This window comes from Diabrotica virgifera, chromosome 1, assembly GCF_917563875.1.
Source record: "Diabrotica virgifera virgifera chromosome 1, PGI_DIABVI_V3a".
Lineage (NCBI taxonomy): Eukaryota > Metazoa > Arthropoda > Insecta > Coleoptera > Chrysomelidae > Diabrotica > Diabrotica virgifera.
Window position 1 is genome coordinate 215,488,955 of NC_065443.1, and position 27,308 is coordinate 215,516,262.

At 35.2% G+C, this 27,308-nt stretch overlaps 1 protein-coding gene across 1 annotated transcript in view; it reads left to right on the plus strand.

Annotated features, from left to right (window-relative positions):
• Positions 1-27,308, plus strand: part of LOC114326418 (uncharacterized) — a 376,347-nt gene that overhangs the window by 332,599 nt on the left and 16,440 nt on the right. Inside the window, exon 2 of the mRNA XM_028274785.2 lies at positions 25,369-25,954. Coding sequence (XP_028130586.1) covers positions 25,369-25,954 — 586 coding nt within the window. The remainder of the gene's footprint in view (positions 1-25,368; positions 25,955-27,308) is intronic.

Consider the following 27,308-nt stretch of genomic DNA (forward strand, 5'->3'; position numbering starts at 1 on the left):
AGAGCTTCTGGAATATATCTCTTAGACAGCGAAAAATTTTCAGATCAAGATTTTTTGGGGTCCTATGTAACCGATCGTGAAATGGAAAATATGGAGCCAACTCAAACCGTTACAACTTTCAGTTTTGTTCTCTTTTTTACTGGCGGCCCAAGGTACAGGAGGCTTGTCTCAAGGTACATGACCTCGTGTACCTTGGGCCGCCATGTAATGCTGTCATTTTTTGTTTAAATATGCATTTTATTTTTTTGTATTTTTTTTATCTAATCTGTTCCTATATTGCACAAATATGTATAGAATTTACCAAATACGTAAAATCCCTGAAAAAAATATCCATTTTTTTTCTAGACGAAAATTTAAAAAAGTGGCTCTAGGTACAACAGTCTCCCCTATCTATACATACCTTAATATTACATTGGGAAACCAGAAAAAGAAAAGAGAGAACACTGGTTTGATGAGGACTGCAAAAGCGTTCTAGAGCAAAGGAACAACGCAAAAATGGAAAATATTAGAAACAACACAGAAAAAAGTAAAGAGTATTATAAAAACAAAAGAAGATAAGCAATTATGCAGGCAAAAGAAGAGAAAATTACGAGAAATATTAGAAGAAAACTATGTCCAAAAAGAAGTTAGAAATTTTTATCAAGGAGTAAAATAACACGAGGGACACAAAATAAATTTTATTGGAAAAAATGATAAAAACTTTTATTAAAATCTCTGTAAGGGCTACATCACAACAGAACGTTTTCGATTTTCTTACAAAATCATCATCAGTGTTATAATAACCTAAAAGAAAGTATAACCGTTTTAATGAATACAATGTTGATATTATTTAAATTTTGACTAGGGTTAAAGCAAGTCAAAAAGCCTAGTCAAAATTTAAATATCAACTTAGTATTCATTAAAACGGTTATACAGTAGAACCTCCGTTATCCGGGGTAATGACGGGTTTGGGGGTGCACGGATAATCGAAAACACCGGATAATGGAAATACATTATTTTATTGACTTAATGTGATAGATAAGAAGGATAATTAAAAAAATCTATCCGAAAAATCACTTTTATTAACCCTAGAACAGCACAGTTCGTTCATCTAACGTAGACTGCACAGTGGGGTCTCGAAAACCCTAATTGTCTTTTTTAGTAATACTGTTATTTATTTATTTTTTCTGCGGTATGTTTTACAAAACAATAAACAACAATATCTTATTTTCAAAATATGTTTATTTCAAAAGAAACATTTCTCATTAGATCTGATAAACGTGAAAAAACATAGTGCTTTTATTACAGTTTTGTAAAAATATGGAGATATGACCAAAAAAATTAAAGAAAGTTCCAGTGAAATAAAACTTGTCTCTTAAAAACCCTTTAAACTAAAATAAAACATAAATGTTGTTACAAGATAACTGTTTCTTAATCTTATCCAGGCACTTTAACTTTGGTTCTGATACACATAACATAATTGAGCTCGATGTTCTAAGCAGTATGATGTTCTAAACAATTTTTCCCAGTATACTGGCGATATTTCTTTGCGAGGCATTGGGTTCTGTTTGTTCTTCTTCATTATCGTCGTCACTTTGTTCGTTAGCAGTGTCAGACTGATGTTCAGGAACATAATCATCGTCTTCATCTGATGAGTCTCCAAAATCATCTTCGATGGTCTCAGGTTCATCTTCATTCGCCCACAGGTTTTCAGCATCCCACTCTAATTCTTTTGTTGTCAGTGGACGCTAATATTTTCTCTTAGAATCTGCCATACTAGCAAATAACAAAAAATCACCTAAAAATTTTAACATTCTTTAACTGCACACTGGGGTCCGAAGTACCCACAGCTCCACTAAAAGCGTCACAGCAAACTATACAACAAACTTAAGCGGCGCAGCGATTGTCTCTCAACGTAGTCGGCTGTTAACTGAGTTTACGTGCAACGGATCGCCAAAAGACGCAGACATGTGCAAGTTACATTGAACGATTCATGTGCCTGGGTTTTTCAGACCCCAGTGTGCTGTTCCAGGGTTAAAAAACAAACGTTTTTTCACATATGTATGTATTTACATGTGTATATTAAATTATGGTATGTATGTATATTGTATAAAACACAAATAAATACATAAATAAAAAATAACATAACAAATTTGCTTTTTGTCACCCCGGTTAATCGGAACCCCGGTTAATCGGAACTCCGGTTAATAGAGCCCCGGATAATGGGGGTCCTACTGTACTTACTTTTAGGTTATTATAACACTGATGATGATTTTATAAGAAAATCGTAAACGTTCTGTTGTAATGTAGCCCTTAAAGGGATTTTAATAAAAGTTTGTATACCTTTTACAAAGGATTTTTTCCAATAAAATTTTTGATTGATAGTATACAGCCAACTACGGGAAAATGCTTTCTTTTCCTTGTGGATTTTACAAAATAAATGCACAATGAAGTAAAAAACAGACGTACTCTCAATCATTTATTGTAACTTCCGACGACCGGTTTCACTCTCTACAGTATAACTGTAGAGTACAGCTATACTGTAGAGAGCGAAACCGGTCGTCGGAAGTTACAATAAATGATTTATTGTAACTTCCGACGACAGGTTTCGCTCTCTACAGTATTACTGTGGAGTACAGTATACTGTAGAGAGCGAAACTGACGTATTACTGTGGAGTACAGTATACTGTAGAGAGCGAAACTGGTCGTCGGAAGTTACAATAAATGATTGAGAGTACGTCTGTTTTCTCTGCTTTTTAATTCATTCAAAATGAACTCTCACATGCAACCCATTCAACATTTAAATGCACAATGTTTTGCAGAAATAAAGATGATAGGTTACTGGAAGACAAGACAGAACAATTAAATAAATGGGCAGAGTATTTCTAAGAATTATTAAACGATAAAGGCCAAACAGAAACGCGAGGGCAAGAAATCGAACAACAACAAATACAAGGAGCGGAAGCACAACAGACACAAGCACCGACTGAAATGGAGATATTAGCAGTAATAAAAGACCTAAAAAATAATAAAAGTACCGGAGAAAGCGAAGTGCCCGCAGAGTTATTAAAGGTACGAGAAAATATACTGCAGGAAAAAATAGCTCGACTTATAAAGAAAATATAGGAAAACGAAAAAATGCGAGAGCAATGGAACAAACACAGCACTCATTTGCCCAATTCACAAGAAAGGTGATAAAACTATAAATGTGAAAATTACAGAGGAAACGCACTGTTAGAAGTGGTATATAAGGTATTTGCAAAAATTATAAGAACAAGAATGTAAACTTATAAATAGAGATAATAGAAGAATACCAGGCTGGTTTCAGCCAGGGAAGAGTTTCAACAAACGATCAAATTTTTATGCTAAAATTATTACAAAACAATAGTTATGAACAAAATCTATCTATCTCACGAAACGCACTATACGAAGCAATGAGATCACTAGGAATATCAGAGAAACTGATACGATTAGTTAACATGATACTAACCAAAACAGTCAATAAAGTCATGATAGAAGTTTTTCAAATCAGTTTAACGTCAACAGAGAATTAAAACAAGGAGACCCCATGTCAACAGACTTATTCAATCTACTACTAGAAAATAGAATTTGAGGAGCCAATATCCAGACAAGCGACACGATTCTTAACCAAAGACAACAGTGCATAGGTTTCGCAGATGACTTGGTGTTACTGACACGTTCAAGAGTAGAACTTCGAAAATGTTAAAAAAAATTTAAGAAGAAGCTAAAAAATATGGCCTGGCTATAAACCAAGAAAAAACCAAGTATATATAAATAAGAGGAGAAAATGCAGAAGAAAATAAATGGAAGTTGTTGAAAGGTAGCAAAGTAGTAGGATCATTAAACACACTGTTGAAGCCTAAAACGAGTCCAGGGCAGCCAAGATTCGAACGTATGAAATAATAGTGAGACCAACGGTGTTGTATGCTCGTGAAACTTGGACAATAAATCAGGAAGAAGAAAAAAGCTAGAGATTTGGGAGAGGAAAATCTTAAGAAAAATTTTTGATGGTATAAAGGAGGCTAACGGGGAACGGCGCAGAAGAACAAACCAGGAGCTAATGGAGATGTATAAGAAACCTAGAAGAACACAGAAAATTAGAGCCCAGAGAGTTAGACGGTTGGGTCATGTTTCAGGAATGCCACAAGAAAGAAACATCCTAAGAGTTTTGTTAGCAGGGGAACAATATACTCCATACGACTAACATAACCTATTCTCGAGAGGCTAACAAAAGACAAAGGAAATTAATAACATCGTAAATAATAGAAAATTAGCTTATTTCGGCCTCATTATCCCATCCATCCAATGGCACTACAGCCCAAATCGAGCCTTGGCCTCCTTCAACAAGCTTCTCCAATCATTTAGATTTACCGCTGTTCTTTTCCATGAACGCGTTCCCAGGAAGTTCCTGGCATCCTCATCGACTTCGTCTTCCCATCTCTTTTTAGGTCTTCCAACAGGTCTTTTTCCCTGCATTCTTGCATTTAGCAATTTTTTGGGGATTCTATTCTCATACATGCGGACCACGTGCCCTGTCCACCGTAATCTCTGCAGTTTAGTGTATTGTGCTAGAGTTGGTTCGCTATATTGCTCGTATATTTCTCATATTATTCCTAATTCGCCAGTTGTTATTTTCACTTATTGGGCCCAGCATCCTACATAATATTTTTCTTTCAAACACATCTAATGCGTTGGCAGATTTCTGTGTCACCACCCATGTTTCATAGCCATAACTTACTACGGGCCTGATTATTGTTTTATAGACCCGGAGTTTTGTTTTCCGGTGTACGTCTCGCGATTTGAATATATGGCCCATCGCGAAATAGGCTTTATTTGCCAATCAAGCCTTCTATTTATTTCCGGTTCTTCTTCATTGATTGCGACCAGATCCATTCCTAGTTACGTGAATCTATTCACATGTTCTGTATCGTCAATAAAGTGTTGTTGCGCCGGTCTATTTGCTCTGGTTTGTATGAGTAGTTTTGTTTAATTTGTATTTATTGCTAGCCCTACTGCTTCTGCACTCTGTTTCAACTCAACGTAGGTTTCTTCCGCTGCATTCATTGTTCTGCTCATTATGTTTATATCATCTGCGTATGCTGCTAATTGGGTAGATTGGTTTGTAAGTATGTTATTTCCGCTCACCGTCAACCGTCTAATTACATATTCAAGAACAAGATTAAAAAGCGTTGGAGCCAGTCCGTCGCCTTGTTTCAGTCCTTGCGTTATCGTAAACGCATCAGTGATCTGTTCTTGAATACATACCTGTGCTTCTGTTTCTGTCATTGTCATTTGCACTAGTCGTATTATGCTTAACAATAAATACCATACCGACTTCTACAGTTAATTCTACAAGGCAAGATTGAGGGCAAGAGAGGACTTGGATGCAGACGTACCTATATCCTGGATGACCAATCTTGGGAAATGGACTGGTCTAACGTCAACTCATCTATCTCGAGCCGCATTGAATATAATAAGATAGGTCAATGTGTTCGCTAACATCATAAGAAGATAGTCACCCAGAATGAATGAAAATCAACGGCCTAAAGAAATACTAAAAATTGCAAACTGAAAGGAAGACGAAGTATATAGGATGCTTGAAAGAGGAGCAAAGTTTGATGTAAAAACTAAATCAAATATATTTTTTTGCATGTTTCATTTGTTTTGAGACAATTTTGTCTGAATGTTTGTAGTTCTACATAATTGACGGATTCGACCGTTACTTGATGGAAGTTCATTTTATCTAACAATAAAACACTGAAAACCTTTGTTTTCTATACTTCCACAACATTTATTACAACTATGTGACTACAGCAGTTTCGGCAGAGTGCCTTTCTCAAGTGATTTAGATTACTATGGGTTTGCTTTTTTAAAGTATTTAAACTGAAGAGGTTGAGGAGTGGGGAGCTCTTTGTCTCGAGTTGGTCATTAAGCGAGTTGGTCTCGAGCAAATATATTAAGAACAATAAGAGCCGAAAGAGAAAACAACTACAGAGTGGTGTTTACAAACTAACTTGTGGTGACTGTCCGACAACTTACATCGGTCAAACTGGCAGAACCTTTGACAAACGGATAGCAGAACACAAAAGGGCTTTCAACAATAGCAAAACAGACACTTTCACCTTCTAGATCATAATCATTCTTTTAATGAACAGTTTCAAATTCTGCATATTCAAAATAAAGGCCTTAAGCTATCTTTATTAGAATCTATGGAAATTAATAAATTGAAAAATACAGATATAATTCTGAATGACCAACTCGAACGAACAGCTCCCTACTCCTCAACCTCTTCAGTTAAAGACTTTAAAAAGGCAAACCCACAGTAATCTAAATCACTTGAGAAAGGCACTCTGCCGAAACAGCTGTAGTCACATAGTTGTAATAAATTTTGTGGAAGTATAGAAAACAAACGTTTTCAGTGTTTTATTGTTAGAGTTCTACATAAGTTTTGTTAACTGTTTTCATATTTTCAATTTCTTGTTCACTTTGTGTGTTTTGTGTGAAATATTCTTTTATTCAATAAAATATACATACCATTTTTCGAGTCTTTTAATGAATAATAATAAAAATTTGCACGTAAAGTTAAAAGCTGTGGAAAAAAAGATGTAAAGTCACGTCAGTGAATACCTCTTAAGGTATTTGTTCATTGCTCTTTAACGCGTTCAAGTCTTGGGAAACATCCCGACTTGATGTAAAACCGATGCACTTTGTTAGTTTTAGAAAAAATAACCATTAGCACATGATGCATGAAATGCCGAAGGCAAACATAGTCAACTTCGGGTTAGAATATTTGAGTTGACATTCATAATTTAAAGTCAGGTCGATAAACTTTGTTATGACCATCTGCCATCCGGTGGTGGCGAGGTGAGGTAACCATTACCTACAAGAAGAAAAAAAAAAAGAATTAAACAATAATTAGAAACACAAATCACGATCTTTAATGCGCCCGAGGACGAATCATGCAAAGTTAGTAACTGTACGAGGTTCGTTCAAGTTTTTGCAACTATCCAAGGAACCTATTCACTAAAAATACTACAACAATAAGCGCCGGACTCCACTTGCGATTTGTAGTCGCGCGATTGTTTTGTCGCGAAGATTGAACACATTGTTTCAAATACGAGTCAATCCATTTGCGATTTGCGACTAAATAATCGTGGATTGACTTGTATTTGAAACAATGTGTTCAATCTTCGCGACAAAACAATCGCGCGACTACAAATCGCAAGTGGAGTCCGGCGCTAAGAATACTACAAGAAAGATACGAGAACTGTTCAGATGTTCATATTTGAAGGAAAGGCTAAATTACTACTCAGGTCTGTAAAGTTTAAATATTTAATGTTGTGTTCCGTATTAACAGCTGTTTTACATATTTTTTGTATTGTTAATAATTCTTCTTCTTCTTTTTTGGCTTTTCCTGATCACCTTTTCTGATGTATCTCTCTATCTATCCTAGCATTTCCTATGTACGTTTTCCATCCATAGCAGGTATTTCTTTTCGTCTTCTTCCCGGCGCGGCGGGTCTCAGTGTCCCAGTACAATATTCTTTTCGACCACCTGTGCTCTGGCATTCTTTGTACATACCCGTACCACTACAGGGCTCTCTTTTTTCCCTTTTTTTGTTATTGAGCATTCTACTTCTATTCTGTTCCATATTTACTTCGTTCTTGTTCTATTCTCTCTGGTGATTTGTAGGCATCTCATAAAGTACAATTCAGCTGTTCTTATTTTATTTAGTATTGTTGTTGTCATTGGCCATACTTCCGCTCCATATAGGGTAATATTCAGCACTGCGCTCTGAAAGATCCATTTTGTATTAAATAGGAATTAGAAGTATTAACTACAGTGTATTAATATTACTACTATCGTATTTGTAAAAAATGCAAGAAACTAAAATTTAAGTAGGTTTATAGCTGTTTATTGGTTGTTTACACTTTTCTATGAAAATATAATACACGAGCGGGACACCCTCGAGATACTGACCACGGAGGGGTGAATGGCTAATTTTATTCATACTTTATATTTTCGAGGGTGCTGAAAACGATATTGAAGTTTATTTTGAATTTTATGTGGGGGAACATTGTCAAAATCGCAATTTTAACCTATATTAAAAAAAAAATTAAATCACGTTTTTTTGCGTTTACCTCTATACAACTCTGTTCGATTTTAATATTTTTTTCTGAAATTTTTACAGTATATATCCAACATTTCTGAAGACAACGGTACCTGCTTTAACCTTTAATTCTGATTCTGATAAAGATTATGAATTTTTCAAAGGAAAAGATGCGGATTTGTGCATTGCAAAGTTTAATCGCAAAAGTTGTGTGACGAAGTTTAAAATTTAGCTTCTTAACCACGTTTTTCTTAAAATTAAAAGTTGCACCATATTTTTTCTATAACACATCTAGACCTAAAACTCCCCATAAAACTTCTTTGAACTCTATAGTTTAACATAAACGTAATCAAATAGATAAATTTTAAATTTTGTCACTTAGTTTTTGCGATTTAACTCTGCAATACACGAATCTGCACCTTTTATTTTTAAAAATTCATAACTTTTATAAAAAAATACTGAAAGACTACAGTTACTTTCATAGTATTCACAAAGGCAAGAAATATATGCCGTAGAAATTTTAGAAAAAAATATTAAAATGGAACAGAGTTGTAGCGAGTTAAACGTAAAAATTCGTGACTTCACTTTTTTTTCATTTTTAGGTTAAAATTGCGATTTTGACAATATTCCGTCACAATAAATTCAAAATAAACCTCAAAATAAACCTCTTTTTCATTGTCAGCACCATCGAAAACATAAAATAAGACCAAAATTAGCCATTCACCTACCATGGTCAGTATCTCGAAAAATAAGCGTTATTTTGGGGATGTATAACGTCTATATTAAAAGTTGCGCCATTTTTTTCTATTAAACATTTGTAACTAAAACTTTCCAGAAAACTTCTTTGTACTCTATGTTTTAACATAAACGTGATAAGTAAGATAAATTTTAAATTTTGCCTCTTAACTTTTGCGATTAAACTTTGCAATTCACGAATCTGCACCTTGTACTTTAAAAAATTCATAACTTTTACTAGAATAAGACTAAAATCTTAACACAGATACCGTTGTTTTCGAAAAAGTGAGCAACATAATATAGTGTACAAACCTTAGACAAAAATATTAAAATCGACCAGAGTTGTAGCGAGTTAAACGCAAAAAAACGTGATTTCACTTTTTTTTTAATTATTTTGGTAAAATTGCGATTTTGACAATATTCCCCCACCTAAAATTTAAAATAAATTTCATTCGTTTTCAGCACCGTCAAAAACATAATCTAAGACCAAAATTAGCCATTCATCACCCATGGTTAACATCTCGAAAAATAACCGTTATATTATGGATTTCTAATGTCGATGATAAAAGTTGCACTATTTTTTTTTCTATAAAATATTTTGATCTAAAATTTTCCAGAAAACTTCTTTGTACTCTCTATTTTAACATAAACGTCATTAAAAGGCTAAATTTTAAATTTCGTCACTCAACTTTTGCGATTAAACTTTGCAATGCACAAATCCGCACCTTTGAAAAATTCATAACCTTTATTAGAATAAGAGTTTAAGCTTAAAGCAGGTACCGTTGTCTTCAGAAATGTTAGAGCTATATACTGTAAAAATTTCAGAAAAAAATATTAAAATTGAACAGAGTTGTAGCGAGGTAAACGCAAAAAAACGTGATTTCTTTTTTTTTATTTTTAGGTTAAAATTGCGATTTTGACAATGTTCCCCCACATAAAATTCAATATAAACCTCATTTTCGTTTTCAGCACCTTCAAAAATATAAAGTATGAATAAAATTAACCATTCACCTCTCGGTGGTCAGTACCTGGTCATTTTAGGGGTATCTCCCGCTCGCCTGTAATATTATAGGCAAAGAGTTTGTGAGAAGAAAATGAGATTTAGAAACTCTGTCAGTAGTTACAACATACCCTGGAGCAGATTTGACCACAGCCCTTTAGTCTCTGACACTAAGTCGAGCTAAAACAGATAGAGAACAACATCACCACAAGCATTTTACTATTTCAGATGTCAAGAAAAGTAAAATTGAAAATAATGTAAACTATAATTACATAAAAGAAATCAGAACGACCGAAAGTGTTGAGAAAATATGGAAATTATTTTATGAGCATAATATGCTCATTAGTTATATTATGACTAATATACTAGAAGCTTTCTAGAAGTACATCCTTAATCTGCGACTTTTACACGTTTTCATCAGCGACTTTAGTGCGACCTTACACACTTTTACAGGGATTGTGCATCCCTCTGAATCGAAAGCAAGCAAAAACCGTCTTTTACTTTAATATCGAAGACTCAGTACTAAAATTATATGACAAAATCCTGGAAAGGGTGGAACACTTTAGTTATCTGGGTAGCTGGATTGACTGCAGGGTTGAAAGTGATAAGGAAACGACCAGAATAGAACTTACACGAAAAAGTTTTATTAGCTGGCGTTCTGTGTTGTGCAGTAGACGTCTGTCATCGACCACACGTCTAAGGCCCGGCGCAAATTGAACCTAAGCCAGACACAACCTGCGCCGGCGGGACGGGTGACCCGTGCATTTATTTTTCTAGCGTGCCGCATATTGAACACAACCCAACCCAACTGTTGGCTATCGACGTGGCGAATAGAGACGGGCAAAATCAGTGCGGACATGTAACGGGTACTTTTGATACCGGTTCTCAGTGGTACTGAGTACAAATACTGATTACAAAATACTGATGTATCTGATCCTTGTACTGAATTGGGTAGGCAACTTGAAATCGGTATTTCCGTACTTGTAACTAGTAACGTTTTAAAAATATCTTACACGTTCCTAGTAGTCGTAGCGGTATGACTTTCGAAAACATCGAATTTGATCATAAGCGGGTGTATAAAAAGATATGTTACACTGAGTATTTTATTTCTGCACATAATACCTACACATTTAAAATAATCTCTCCCCTACTGCTCGGTCATAACTGATATTCCTCAATTTACTGCTCGGATCACAATCATTTACAATTACTGCAGGATCGCAATCATTTACAATTACTGCAGGTCATAATTCATAATCCCTCCGCTACTGATCTGTCATAAAAAATAACACTATCTGCATATTTCGTTTTTAATGTTTAAGCATAAAAAATGTAATATGTAATAAACAAAAATGTAATATGACGACAAGTTGAATTTGAGGGTAATACGATATTTTTATCGATCACGGTTTTAAGTAACATGAATAATTTTTCACCTTATTTTTCTAATAATGTGTTTTTGTAAAGGCATAACTTTGATTATTAATTTCGTATCGCCGCTTATTTAGTCTACCAAAAGTTATCAGAATTTAATGACAAAGACAACGCAGTTTTCACTCGGGATGTTGACTATGCTAATATTTTTATTTATCATAATAAATTGTACTTAGGTACCATCCGTATTCATTTCAGATAAGTCCATCTCGCAAACAAAAACAAGTAAAAATAAACATCTGGCGGTGAGTCACGCGTCCCACGGCCCAAGAAAACTGTACACCGATGACAAACGTTCCCAAGCGAGACCTGCGAACGAATGAACTGATAGTAGGATGCGCATGCGCAGAACTGTCTACAGTCTACGCAGTTCGCCGGTGCAGGTTGTGTTTCGCTTAGGTTCAATTTGCGCCGTGCCTAAGAGTATTGAAGTTTTGTTCTATGGATGTATGTGAAACCTTGAAAATAAAAATAAAAAAATCTTAACAAATTAGAAGCGTTCGAGTTGTGGTGTTAGCATTGCATGCTCAAAATCCTGTGGACAGCACACATATCCAACGAACGTTTGCTCATCATAAAAATGAGAAAGGTTCAATACTTCGGTTATATAATGAGGGGACCTAAATATAGCTTAATACTCCGGTTGATCATTCTGGACAAAATCGAAGGAAACACTGGGTTGGAAGAAAAAGCTGTCCTGGCTGTGTAACATTAGATAATGGACAGGTCGAACGGTCGATGAATTTTTTCATATAGCTGCCGACCGAGAAACATTTCAACAGCTTTGTGAACAACGTTCACAACAATAAATATTTCTCAATGGTATAAATCAGTAGTCGGCAAACTTTTTAGCCAAAGAGCCAAATATGAACATTAAAACAATTTAAAAAAAATTGGGAGCCAAATCTGCGTGTTCAGCAAACTTTTTTTACTTTTTTTACTAAATAAAACTAAAGGGCTTAGTCGTTTAAGATAGTGAAAAATGCTCCCAGCGATATTCGAAAAATAAAAAAACCACATGTTCTATAACAAAAAGTATTTGACCCATAAATTTTTAAACCCATAGCCCCATCCATAAATTGGCGATATCTTCGTTTCTAATCATCGTAGAAACTTCTATTTTCTTTCGTTTTGTAAGGTTTTATTTCCTACAACACTGTACTTTTTACAAAATTTTTGGCGCAAAATCCATTTTTCTTAATGTTGATATGTAGAACCGAAAAGGGAAAAAACAGCAAAAGTGAGCTTTTTCAGCTGATAATAAGAATCAGTAATACTATTCCAAGCGTTGAAAATGATCATGTCTTCCTTTTCCAGGTCATTCAAAGCAATGTGTTTTGAACATTTTTTTCTTCTCCAATATTTCCAAAAGACGTTCGAATTTAGAGCGCCATACCTTCTTGTTCTTAAATCCAGAAATTGTATTTCAAAGCTATTAATCAAAATTATTTAAACTCAGTTATCGTAGCATCAAGAGGATTTTTGACAAATGTTAAAGTTTGTAAGTTTAGTAAAAGCTAATTTATCAGAATAAGATGTAGGTAATGTTTTTCCTACCAAGCTTTTTTTAAATAAAAATATTGCGCTTTCCGTGGATATTTGTGCCAGAATCGCACCTAAGGAGCCAAAGAGCCACATGCGGCTCCGGAGCCGCACTTTGCCGACCACTGGTATAAATGATATGTATACAGTGTTGCTAATCTGCGGATAATTATCCGATTTGCGTACTTTTTGAGAGTTGTCGTATCTTCTTCGTATCTTTAAATAAATCGGATATTTGCGTATATTTTTCAGTGTATCTACAATTTACTAAATCTTTCTCATCCAAATATTCCCAACACCAACAACACATTAATTTTGGTTTCACCCAAATTTTTATACCGGATGAATGTTAGTGACATCCGATACTTTTCATCTTTTGACAAAAGGGACATGTGCCAATTTTTTTTAGAATTTAAATGCACTTTAATGCACAGCATTTAAGTGCATCCACTTAAGGCATACTAATCCAATTCAAATTTCAAAAACCGTCTGCCGTCCGATGTTATTTATGAGTTTTTAGTTTTTAATTTTTAGTCTTTAAACTTATCAAAGCTAATTCACGCACGATTTAGTTTTATTTTCATTTTATGTAGTGCAGTCTAGGGATGAGAAAAACCTACCGGTTATAACCTAAAACCGTTTTTTTCTCTAATATAATCGGTTTTTCCGGTTGTTTTTTGTCCCGGTTATAACCGGTTTTTCTTTTTAAAGTAACAACCGGTGAAAACCCGGATAAGTGGAAAAATACTGAATTCAGAGAAAAAATAGAAAATTTTTTCGCCCCACGCTCGTAAATGAGAAATTTTAATCTGACTGGAACCTATTGTACATAGGCTATGTCTATAAAAACCGAACACCGGTTTTTGGAACAACCGGTTTTTTTGACCGCTTATAACCGCCAGGATAAACCGTAGGTATTGATTTATTTATTATTTATTTTTCTAGTACCTAGTTTTAGGTAGTTATTACGTTTTAATAAAATAATCTTTAAAAGTGTTTTTTTTACTTATTAATTATAATAAAAATAACGATCCAAATAATGAAATATTTAGATTTATTTATTTATTTAGGATTTAACACTTACGATAATACAAAATACGAATAATATAATAATAGTAAGTAAATAGTCAATCGGATAGCTCAGTGCGACTAGCGGCTGACCCGCACTTCACTTCGCTGTGAGGTACGAGAGTTCAAGCCCAAGCCAGGCCATCGGAAAAACAAAAAGGCTAACTCGTCAGTATAAAATTCTAAATATGAATCTGGCGCTTAGACTGAAATATGCGGGCATCTGATCGACCTATGAGGGAGCAGTACGGCAAGGGATAAGGGCTTGTGGCTCGGTGATACTCCCCCATAGATCCCTACCGAAGGGCGTTGACGCCTAAGAACGGTGTATATACAAAAAAGTAAATAGTATTCTCCACCTACCTCTACCGAAAGTATACTTTTCCGGACCTGATTTTAAAAGTTGCAAAGTTGTACTCTTGCTCCCTAGGGAGGAAAAGTAAAAGTGACGTCATGGTATTTCATTCATGAAATTTAACTTATTGACCAATATCTATTTTCTTTTACGTAAGTATCTATACATTTTGACGTTTATTTATAAAACACCCTGTATTTTGCAGAATTGTAAAAACAGTAAATTGTTATTTTGATTTAACAATGTTTACATGAAAAATTACTTGTTATTAATTTGACGAAGGTGGAAAAACCATATGTATAAATTGGGGGTAAAATGTCTTTTCCTCCCTTGAATGATTACTCGGGAGCAAAAGTAGCCCTCCCTTGTTATACAAATAGCTATTACATACATGAATTAGGTAATCAGCTATAGGATACGAGATTTTCATCTATAAATGAAAATTTTTAACTGTGAAACAGAGAATCCAGTAGATTAAAGGGCCGGTTGTTCGAACGCTAATCAGAAATGGAATCAACTGATCATTATCAAATATTTAATTACTGTCAATATCAACTTTGATTGGGTTGCTGAAAACATAATTGATTACAATTATGAGATTAATTGATTAATTAATCAATTATGTTAAGAATTGTTACGTTAATTGATAATTAATAAATAATCAATCAATTAATTATGTTAATTATCATAATGATAACTGATTACAATCAACTGATTGGCGTACGAACAACGGATTTTGTTATTTGATGGTTGTTAAGGGGAGTAAAAGAATAATATTGGCAACATTGATTTTAATAACAGAATAATTTTTGACCTAGCGTACTTTTTCGTGACAAATCGGATATTTTCCGAGCGATCATCGGATAATCTAGAGAAATACGATTGGCAACACTGTATGTATATGACATTAGCATCAGCATCTATCAGATTATACTTGTATGTACCTATTTGTATTAATAAATTTGTTTTAAGAAATTGAACGTACCAGGTTTTTGTTGCGGTATTTCTACCTATCTACATCTTTTACATGCTGTTTCAGTAGAGGTTATTGGCTACTACTTAGTAATAGGTACTAGTACTATCTGTCATCTGGTTGATGGATAAGTGGCCATCACTTTAACGTTCAGTAACTTTAAGAAAACGTTGTACATAAAAGACTTCGGTTTGCATAATAATTTTTCTGATGAAGGATATTTATTAAATACATAGAAATTATACAATTGAAAGAGATTTCAAGGCTGAAGTTTGTTATTTAAAAAAAAACAAATGACTATAAATGGTATATAAAATAAAATAAATGATTTTTCTGTCATAGATTAATTCGTCACTTCTCACCAGTATAGTACATAATATAACAGCTGTCTGGCTGTCTTGTACTGCAACTGTTAAAGGTGTACATTCGTACAACCTGTACCCATCCGTACAACATGGGTTATTGTTATTTCCCAACCTTGCTTAAAATTTATCAATTAACAACTGTTTTAATTTTGAACGAAAAAACATTGTGGTTAGCGAATAACCTGACATTTTTAATACAAGAATACTACGATTTTGGGTATGCAACACCAAATATTAGTGACAAATATAAGATATGGGTTCATTTACACAGATAGCCAATCGGCTATTCTGGCTGTAAAGAACCCTCTCACCAAATCAAAACTGGTGAGAAACTGCAAAGATCTCCTCAATAACCTGGCAAAAGACAATAAAGTGTCTTTAATATGGGTGCCGGGTCATGAAGGGGTGCATGGGAACGAACGAGCAGATATGTTAGCGAAACAAGGCTCGAGAGAAACTTTTGAAGGCCCAGAACCTTTCTGTGGCATCACTAAAGATGCTATGAAAAACGAGGTTCAGAAATAGCTGACAAAGAATCATCAAAATAAATGGAGAACCACTCAAGGGCAAATCCAGACTAAAAAAATAATCAAGAAAATTGATAAAAAACTCTCGAACAGTTTGATGAACCTCAATAAACGAGAGATCAAAACGGTCACTGAAATGGTGACTGGACATTGCCGTTTAAGAAATCACCTATACAAACTAGGTAAGGTGAATGAACCATGGTGCAGAACGTGCGAAATGGAAGAAGAAACTGCCATACACATACTATGCCATTGCAGTGTGCTTGGTGATGTAAGGCAGGACTTCACTGGTCAAATGAGGTTTGAACCAGAAGAGATCCTAAAACTACCAATAAGAAAACTGTTGGCCTTCGTTGAGGCCACAGGACTTATTAAAGTTTAAGGAGAAGAACAGGGTTTGGTACAAAGGTCTTATGACCAAGTGCCAGAGACTAACGAGTCTCGCCTGAGTTAAGAAGAAGAAGAGAAGAAGATATGGGTTCTAGAAGTCATTTCAGAATGAAGCGAAGAATACAATTACCTCGTATACTGAGACATTGTTACTAAAAAAGAATGGAGAATGGAGACTATAGAATTTAGAAAGAATATTCTATCTATCTAAAACTCTCTTCTTCTTCAAGTTCGTATATAGGCCATTTTTCTACGTTCAGTGCGGTTTTCATCTCTCTTGGACCGTCATGCATCTTTAAATAATCTGCCCACCTCATCTGTGGTCTTACTTTTGGGTCCTTCTGATTTCCAGGGTACAGCACTTGTTTGTTCCATATATCATCCTTCTGCCTGATGTTACAGGCTGTAAATTTGCCCCTTATGCCATTTACTTTTTCTACGACCTCTTTCACCTTCATATCATTCTATATTAACTCGTTACATTTTCTATCTTTCAAGCCTATTACTAACATTCGCCTTTTCATCGCTCGTTTTGTCTTTGCTAATTTATCCATGTTCGACCTTGTCGAAGTGAAGTAGATAAGCCCAGAATAATTTGGTTTCAGAAACTGTATGGGATTCCGATAAGCTCTGTTAAATTTAATTGTGGTCGTGAAAAACCACCAGATACATCAAAATATGCCTATTGTGTTTCGTAAACTATGAAAATGCTTCTGCCAAATAAAACCAAATGCTTTAAAAAGATACTAGATACAGATTTTTTTGCCCTGTGTATACCACATGGCAAAGGAAGGTATACCATCTGATCCAGGAACTTTGCTGTCTTTCAATTTTTGTATTGCTATGATAACTTCTTCCTCTGTTAGGATGGTATCTTTCTCTCTTTTGTCGTCCATGCCTTCGAGCTGTATTTCTGCTTCCTGCAACCTCATCTCACTTCTTATATTTAGTCTACCCTAAAAATTTTCTGCCCACCTTTCTAGGCCTCCGTCCTGATCACCAATTATTATTTCTACTGTTCTGTTTCTATAGTTTCTAACTATTGATAGTCTAGGTTTGAATTCCTTAAAAAATGCATGAATACTACAGATATAACTTCCTATAGCTTAAGGCAGACGTGGCCCTAGTAGACGCCAAACGCCAAATGATCTGGCTATATAGCATCAAAGAATAGGCAGGATTAGATTTCCAACAGCAAAAGGAAAGATAGAATGGGGTAGCAGTTGCAAAAGTCATCACTATCGAGGAGAAGGTACCTAAAGAAGAAGTCAGATGATACGATATTGTACAGCTTGTAGCGGATAAGAAAATGCCTGGTCAAAAACTTAAAGAACATTAAAAAGAAATGACACTAAAACAAGAAGGATTAAACTGGTCAAATTGGACAAAAATACCATAGGCATATGATATTAAAAAAGTACAAAATATTCTTATAGAATACTGAAATTAATAAACGTTCATTCAAGTATACCGTATACCTCGTAATGTAGGCGATATTTCTGAATGGCTTACTTATATGGCATACTGCAACACCTGTGTAATTACAGTAATAAAATAAAGTAGAAAGCATTTAGAACATTTATTACAAGCAGTTCATGTTATTAATTAAAAAATAAATCATTTATCGAAATCCTCCTGATTACGTTGTTGTTTTCTAAGATCGGTATCTCTTATCTGTGTAACTTCCTGGTAGAGACGCAATTCAGCTGGGAATATTATAAGTAGGCGTCATAACATTTATTTGCCATTGTTTCGTTTCCAACTGTAAAGGAAATCTTAATAACGATCGAATAAATACATCATTCCTATGATAAAATTTATAGTAGGGGAGGAAAGCATGCTAAATTTGCAGTTACTCGAGCGTTATGGGGACCTATTGGGTTGTGAAGATTAGGTCCTAAAACTAAAAAAAGTTAAGTAAAGTTTTCCATTTGAGTGGGGACTTTCCATTTTTTAATTTAATTTTCCATTTCCAACAATCGTTTCTTCCGATTATAGCGCCAACTATCCCTAATTCGAAAAAATGTCTCGAATAAAAGTTACTTATTTTACGTAAGGAATCCAAATCGGCATTAAAAATGGGGTCTCCTATTTAAGATTTTAACGTGACGCCACACCCCACCTCCGTGGGGGGTCGTGTTTGGTGTCATTCGATAGATTTTTCAAAAATATTGAATACGTATATTTTGCAGTTTATCGATCTGATGTTCATTTCGCGAAATATCGCGGGGTTCCTATTTAAAACTTTAAATTTACCCTCCACCCCTCTCCGGGGGGGGTCGTGTTTGGTATCATTCGATAGATTTTTGAAAAATGTTGAACAAATATTTTTTAATTTTTCGATCTGACGTTTATTTCTCGAAATATATTCGCTTTTTATTATGAAACTTTGTGACTCACCCATTTCCTTACGGCCCGCTCAAAACGTCAGATTTTTTAAATATACACTGTTCTGCATGTATGTACTTAACTTACCCTATCTTAATCTGACGATTTTGAGTTTTTCTAAGGATAGTTTTTTTTCGGACCCCCTTTATCGAACTCCCCTGTATTAAGAGCCAATATATGGTAGAGGTACATTTACAGGGTACAAGGTTGCTCCCCATGTGATAATCTGACGCGCTCGAGTAACTGCAAAAATCGCCGCTTGGGCTCCCCTACCATTATAATAAAACTGAGTTTGAAGTATAACAGAATTTAGTGTCGATGTGAGAAGTATATAAGATAAGTATTTTTAACTAAACACTTACTAGATGGTGAAAATATAAAGAAAAGAAAGAGAATCGTGGAAACAGGATATAAATAAGAAGGAAGATCGGGACAGAAATGGATACAAAACACATCGGTAAATGTCAAGGATACGAAGATCATCGAAAGAACGCAAATGAAAAAAGACAACAGAAACCTAGCAAAGTCTTGAAATTGTTTTCTTGTGGCATGTTTAATTTAAGTATTATGTTTATATGGGGTTTAACCACATATAGGCCAGGGTAATAAGACAAAAATATACCCTGTTCGTGACCCTTTAACAGCCAGGGTACTGAAGCGTTTTTTCGACAGGTAATACCTATAAGAACAAATTATAACTATTTCCTGCTTAGGATCTGGCGGCCATTTTTATTTATAAACAATTTAGTGTCAAAAAACATCCTTTTTCCCTTTTTTTCAAATTAATGGAAAACAGTAAGAATTATGGTTTTCTTAGTATAGACATCTTCGAGAGAATGGAAAAAGCTTTAAAATGGCGTATTACAAAGTTTAATACACTCATTTATTGTTAATATAATTGCGAAAAGAGGTCGAAATTTCAAAAAAATTAATTTCGCAATAACTATTGTAAAAAATAAGTATAGAGCTTTGAAATTTTTGTCAAATGAGGGTTCTTTGGCACGGCGCCCATATAAAAATTTTTTGGGGGGGGGGACAGACGTGAAGATGTTGAACATTATATTTTGTATACTTTGGATAACCATATATACAGTCGGAAAAATGAAAGAATACCCATGAGCGATCACATCAATCACATATTTTGTATTTGCTGTATTTTTTCCATAAATAACAAACGAGAGAGATAGATTATTAATAATCTGAATAATATGTGATTGATGTGATCGTTCATGGGTATTCTTTCATTTTTCCGACTGTAGTTTACACCACCCGAAAAGCTAGGGGGGGCACGGCGCCACCCATGTTCTTTGGTGCTTAATATGTGACAAAAATTTCAAAGCGATTCATTCAATTATTCAAAAGATCGTTCAAAACTCAAAAGACCGTTTTTTGACACTAAATTGTTTATAAATAAAAATGGCCGCCAGGTCCTACGCAGGAAATAGTTACAATTTGTTCTTACAGGTATTACCTATCGAAAAAACGCTTCAGTACGCTGGCTGTTGAAGTGTCATGGAAAAAACCTTATTACCCTGGACTAATATTGTAGCTAAATCACATATAAACATAATACATAATAGTATTCGAAAAAAACGAAATGAGTAGAGAAATTAAATTTAAAGTGTACAACTCAATATCCTTAACAACATTAATACTATACAATACAAGTAAACATTTGCTGTCTTACACTAAGATGAAATTATTTTCTATATATATAGTGCGAAAGGAGCAAAGTGTTCAAAGAAAGAAAAATCCGTGCAATGTATATTTCGCTATTTAAAGAGCCTCCACGTATACATCAAATCCTTACTTACTCTCAAGGAAATTCCACCTCAAATCATCACAGAGCCTCCATTAAACAAACTCGTCTCTCTTATGTTGCGATATGCATACCGCTTACTAGGTCGACCAATAACTCTAAAGATGTCGACCAGAATTGTTAACGTTATGTGCCATTCTGTTTTTAAAGTTTAGTTAACTGTTTTTATTATTGTTAATTTAGTTTTGTTTCAGTTAAAACACGTCATGTTAAAGAATAAAATCGTCCATTTTCTTTGTTTCTATAGGGGATATTCAAAAAACAAAATATTCACAAAACATATGACTACAATACCATTTCGATGTACAGTAGAACCCCGATTATCAGGGTGCGGATTATCCGTGCTGTGGATTATCCGTGCTATGATTTTCTATTATTCAAATTGCATTTTGAAGGTTTTATCATAACATTCGCCTATTCCTGCCGTTCTTAAGCAGATAAGTAGGACACACATGTTTCTAACTTATATCCTAGACAGCGCGGAATGTCCCCATGTATCGTTCTCTAAAGAACACGTCCAGGGATATTCCGGGTCGGAAGAGGGGGTGGTTTTATCATACTCTGGTCTGTGGGCCCTAGCGTGTTCTCCTCTCCTGTCCGAGTCCAACAGTACTAGGGACACCTTCCCTAGTCTACTAAGAGCGTTCCACCTCAATCCAAAGAAAAAAAGGTTTTATCATAATAGCGTCATCGTAGATCACTCGACGGAAACTCTAGACGCCGAAAGAGAGACTCATACATAATGAAATAATTATTTTTTCTGTTATCTTTTATGGTAATATTTTGACGTTTATTTGTGTCAAAGGTCAAAGTGGCCTCAAGTGGCTACCTTAGTAGCATGGACGCCCATACCCATGCGCAGGGGGGGGCTTGGCCCCCCTAGCTTTTCGGGTGCTGTTAACTATATATGGTTATCCAAAGTATACAAAATATAATGTGCAAAATCTTCACGTCTGTCCCCCCCTGAAAATTTTTATATGGACGCCCGTGCTTAGTAGTGTCAAAATTATGGAATAAATTCATTACTTCGAGAATGAGAACTAAAAAGAACTTCTTCTTAAAGTCTTCGTCTGTCGGTAGAGTTTCTGGTATATTTCATTTTGTATGTGTGTACGTAGATTATGTATTATACATAAGAAATACATGTTCGGATTATCCGTGCCTGCGTCCGGTCCCGAGGAGCACGGAAAATCGGGGTTCTACTCATTATTCTCTTTGCCTTATCCCTATGCGGGGTCGGTTTCCCTAATTGCATTTCTCCATACAATTCTATCTTGAGTCATATCAATATTAACCCCTTTACCAACATATCCTGCCTAATCGCCTCCCCCCACGTCCTCATTGGTCTTCCTCTCCTACTCCTTCCAGGAATCTGCTCTTCAGCAATTCTTCGTATTGGGTGATTAGCATCTCGACGTTGAACATGACCAAAACATCTCAACCTATGCTCTCTCATTTTGGCATCAATTGGTGCCACACCTAGACTTCCCCTAATATACTCATTTTTAATTTTATCCTTTTTTGTCACTCCACTCATCCACCTAAGCATTCTCATTTCCGCCACATGCATTCGTTGTTCCTCTTTCTTTTTCACTGCCCAACATTCAGTTCCGTACATCATAGCCGGTCTTATGGCTGTTTTATAGAATTTTCCCTTCAACTTCCCTTCAACAAAAACTAAATACGGACTAAGCACCGAGCCCTGGTGCAATCCTACTTTCACATGAAATTTATCAGTCTCTCCCACACCTGTCCTAACACTAGTCATTACTCCCTCATACATATCCCTCACAATCTTTACATATTCACCAGGGACTCCTTTATTATTGAGTGCCCACCACAGAATCTCTCGAGGAACTCTATCATATGCTGTCTCAAGATGAATGAAAACCATATGAGCGTTTGTTTGTTTACTCCTGTATTTTTCCATCAACTGCCTTATAATGAAAATTGCATCTGTTGTTGATCTGTCCTGCATAAAGCCAAACTGATTCTCGGATATTTCGGTCTCTTCACGTATCCGTCTATCAATTACTCTTTCCCATATTTTCATGGTATGGCTAAGCAGTTTTATAGCCCTGTAGTTTGTACATTGTTGTATATCTCCCTTGTTTTTGTAGACAGGTACTAGTATACTGCTTCTCCATTCGTCTGGCATTTGTCCAACTTCCATCATTCTATTAAATAAACCTGCTAGCCACCTTGTTCCTGTCTCTCCCAATGCTCTCCATACTTCCCCAGGAATATCATCTGGTCCTACCGCTTTTCCTTTCTTTATATTTTGAAGCGCTTGAGACACTTCCTCGTTTGTTATTTTGGTGACCATTGCTGCTACTGTCTCCGTTGACTCTACAGGCTGTCTGTCAAATTCTTCATTTAATAAGCTGTCAAAGTACTTTCTCCATCTCTTTTTGACATCCTTTTCGTGAACTAGTATTTTATTATTTTCATCTCGGATACATCTAATATGATTAAAATCTTTTGCTTTCTTTGCTCTCTGTTTGGCTATTTTATATATCTTCGTTTCGCCTTCCCTGGTATCAAGTTGATCGTGTAGGCTCGAATACGCTTCTGCTTTGGCTTTTGCTACTGCTGTTTTGAAGATCTATGTCGGATCTGGTTTCTTGCTACTTTTTATATAATGTTCTCTTCTCTTTTATTTTTCCTTGTACTTCGTTTGACCACCACCAAGTCTCTTTATCCTCAAACTGTTTTCCTAACGTTTTCCCAAGTATTTCAATAGCAGTCTCTCTAATAATGTTGGCCATTTTTCTCCAAATTGTGCTAGGGCTTCCTTTCATGTTCCAACATATTTTTTCTACTATTCTTTCCCTGAATAGACCTTCTTTCTCATCTTTTAGCATCCACCACTTGATTTTTTGTGGTCCTCTCCGATATTTTTGTTTAGTTTCGCTTTTTACTTCGATATCCAGAACAAGCAGCTTATGTTGTTGGCTGACTGTCTCACTAACTATTACCTTGCAGTCCTTGTATTCACGTATATCTTCTTTCCTTATCATGAAGTAGTTAGTCTATTTGGGATAGATGTTGTCCACTTTTGTAGGTAATAAGTTGAGTTTCTCTCTTTTTAAAGAATGAGTTAACAATCGCCATATCCAATGCTGTTGCTAATTCAAGCATGTCATCTCCAGCTTCATTTCTAGTTCCAAAGCCGAATCTCCCATGTATTATTTCATATCCTGTCTTGACTTGGCCCTGTGCATTGAAATCACCTCCTATTATAACTTTCTGCTCTGCTGGAATATCACTCAGTACGTCTCCTAATTGGTCATAGAAAGCTCTTCTTTCATTCTCACCCAGACCTGTTTGAGGAGCACACACACACACACACACACACAATATTCAATACCTCTTTATCAATTACAAATTTCACTGACATCATTCTATCACTCGTTCTTACAACTTCTACTACGTTATCTTTCATTTCACTATCAGCAATTATACCAACTATATTTCTCGTATTACTACTCCCTACATACCACAATTTGTATCCTTCACCTAGTTCTTTCGCCCTTTGTCCTTTCCACCTAGTTTCTTGAATACAAGCAATTTGAACTCTTCTTCGTTTGAGCGCATCCATTAACTCCAGACTCTTACCTGTAAGACTCAGAACCCTGGTGATCCGAACGGAGGCTCATTTTACTTCCGGAATATTTTACCTCAGGAGATGCCATCATTTCAGTATAAGTTTTTATTGCGTTGGAGAAGGTCTTTTCATTTTTATGGCCTGAAAAGATTTTTTTTGGATATTTGATGCCTGAATGCCTTGTCTATCATCACCATACCCTGCCCTGCACGTTTAGCCAATACACCACCAATGCAACCAAAGTGCAGTATTACCCCACACCCGCCTGCATTTTTCTGTTTAGGCCAGGATCCCTACTGTAAGGACTGCCCTATAAGCCAATGTATTGTTTCCCGTATCCCGCCACTAGGAGGCACGTACTTTATTCAGGATACCGATTCCGCTTCGGAATACCGAATACCGATTCGGGATACCGATCGAGGTTCTACTGTGTACCATATTTATACCTTGTCCTCCCTACAGGGTGTCTCAAACTTAACATAAGAAAATTTCTGTTCTTCCACCCGGTATAAGTTCAATAAAGAAGTTTGAGTAAAGCTTTGCACAACTGTGTAAATATATATCTATGGAGGAGTATCACCAAGCCGCATGTCCTTATCTATTGCCGTACCGCTCCTCCATAGGCCGATCAGACGCCAGTTTATTCCAGATCAAGTCGTAGATTCTATTGAGTTTTATACTACGACGTTGGTCTTTTTTATTATTTATAAACACCAACGAAAAATCTAAAATAACAAAAAAAATAACGGAATCTGTTCACGAAAAAATCAACTATGAAAATAAGCATAATTTTAGGGGATGCATAAATTTTGAAACTACGTACCTATATGTGTATTTTTTGTCTGATATATTAAAGTGGATGCACTATATTCTGTAGTACATTTTAAAAAATGCTCATTTATGTTATATTATTGAACATGAGTATTCGCCAATTCCATAAATAGTTTAAAATTGTTCTGTCTATATAAAAACCTTCAAACTCTTACATTATTTGCTATAAACTTATCTAACAAATATTTTATTTTTTTGCTTACCGTTGATTTTTTTTGTTGCAGATTGTGAAATTCAAGACTGTCTTCGCTGTGGCTCGAAGGGTTGTATCAAATGCGCGGATTTGATGGTGTACCCTTCCAGAGAATGTGTCTCCAAGTGCCCTTTTGGTCATGTCCAAAAGTGGAGCACGATGGTAGATTACGTGGGAAAAATCTGTCAGCATAACGGAAACTTTTTAGGGCTCTCCAACAATGCCATGGCAGTCTTAACTGGTGTAGTGACTGGTAGTATAGTGTGTATAGTACTTCTAACGTGTGCTGTGTTATATATTAAGTTTAGAAGAAAAACGCTTCCGCCGTTAAGTGAAACCAGCTCCGAAATAGACGATTCTCCGGAACGAAAAGATTTCGTTAAGCAATTGGAAACTTTAAGACCTTATGCTCAAAGTTATTTAGATATGCTGAACGACACCAGGCGGCAGATAAGAGAACTACATTCCGATGGAGATACTTCCGCTATTTCTGCGTACAGACCTGTGATAAGAGATTTGGCGAAGATTCTACTGCTTCTTAACAGGCCTGTGGATAGGTTGGCCGTGCCTGACGATTGGGAACATCTATTCAACTGGGCGGATAAGGTTCTGAAGAGGTAAGCAATATTTTTAAAAATCCACAAGGAAAAAGTTTTCCTGTAGTTGGCTGTTGGCTGTATACCATGTAATACAAAAAACAATAAAATCTCTAAAAAGGGCTACATCACAATCACATAACTAGTTTTCGATTGGTTGACCAATCATCATCAGTGCTTACCTAAAATAAATATAACCTGGTAAAATAATGCAAAGATTTTGAAATTTTGACTATGATTAAGAAAAGTTGTAGGTTATACTCACGTGAAATTTACATGTTAACCACCAAGATATATTTTTACAATATGTGGGTCAAAGCCCTTTACAAGTGATCCGTCAAGGAAACATCTCTTAAAATGCTAACTTAAGCATGGATGTTAGAAATATTTCATTAATACGTCCCAGGTAACATCTGAGCTGTGGTTTGACTTGTTCACATAGTGACAGTATGGCAGCAAGTGACAATAAAATAGATGGAGACTCCTGAACGATGACATGACAGAAGTGACAGTTCCACAGGAAGTTGAAAAATTAACCTGTCATATTTAAAGACTGATGTGCAGCTAGTTAAAATAAGGAATGATGTAACAACACTCACTCCATTGTGAAATATAGTCATTTAAAATATAATAAACTAATTAAATGACTATTTTTCACAATGGAGTGAGTGTTGTTACATCATTTCTTATTTTAACTAGCTGCACATCATAGCCCTTTCGTGACCGGCTGACACGATCGTGAGCTCATGTTTATGTGGGTATCAGTATCAAAATAAACATATTTTTACTAGGAAAGATGATATCAATATGTTGTGTCTATCGTGTATTATCAGAGTAACTGAAATTATTTAACAAATTCGTGCTTAGTTTGCAATAGAATACCCTATAAAGATGGCTGTGTATTTTGACGACAAAACCGGTAAGGGTAAGTAAAAGATATTTTGTTTTTTATAAGTGTTAATGTTATTGTAACGGGGTTGTGGTATAGATAAAGTTTCAACTTTAAGATAATAAACAAGATTGAAGAAATTATTGGTTTGTTTGTAGAGATCTTGCCCGGTAATATTTGAATATCATGATAGTGAGTTGCCGTCACACATTCAATTTTCAATAGCAGGAAATTAAAATACTAAATATTTATTGGTTTGACTTTTTATTAATTTTTCTCTATTTTAATGATAAAAGTATTTTTTCTAATTACCGGTGTGCCTCTCAAACACGATTTGACTCTAGAGGTGTTAAATGATGGTAACTAGTCCGAAATAGAAGATGAAGATGACGAAAATGATGTTGATTTTGACGTTCAAATGTTTAAAAATAACACCGATGACAAGGATATTGAAGAAACTGTATTAGATGAAGAACCTGTATTGGA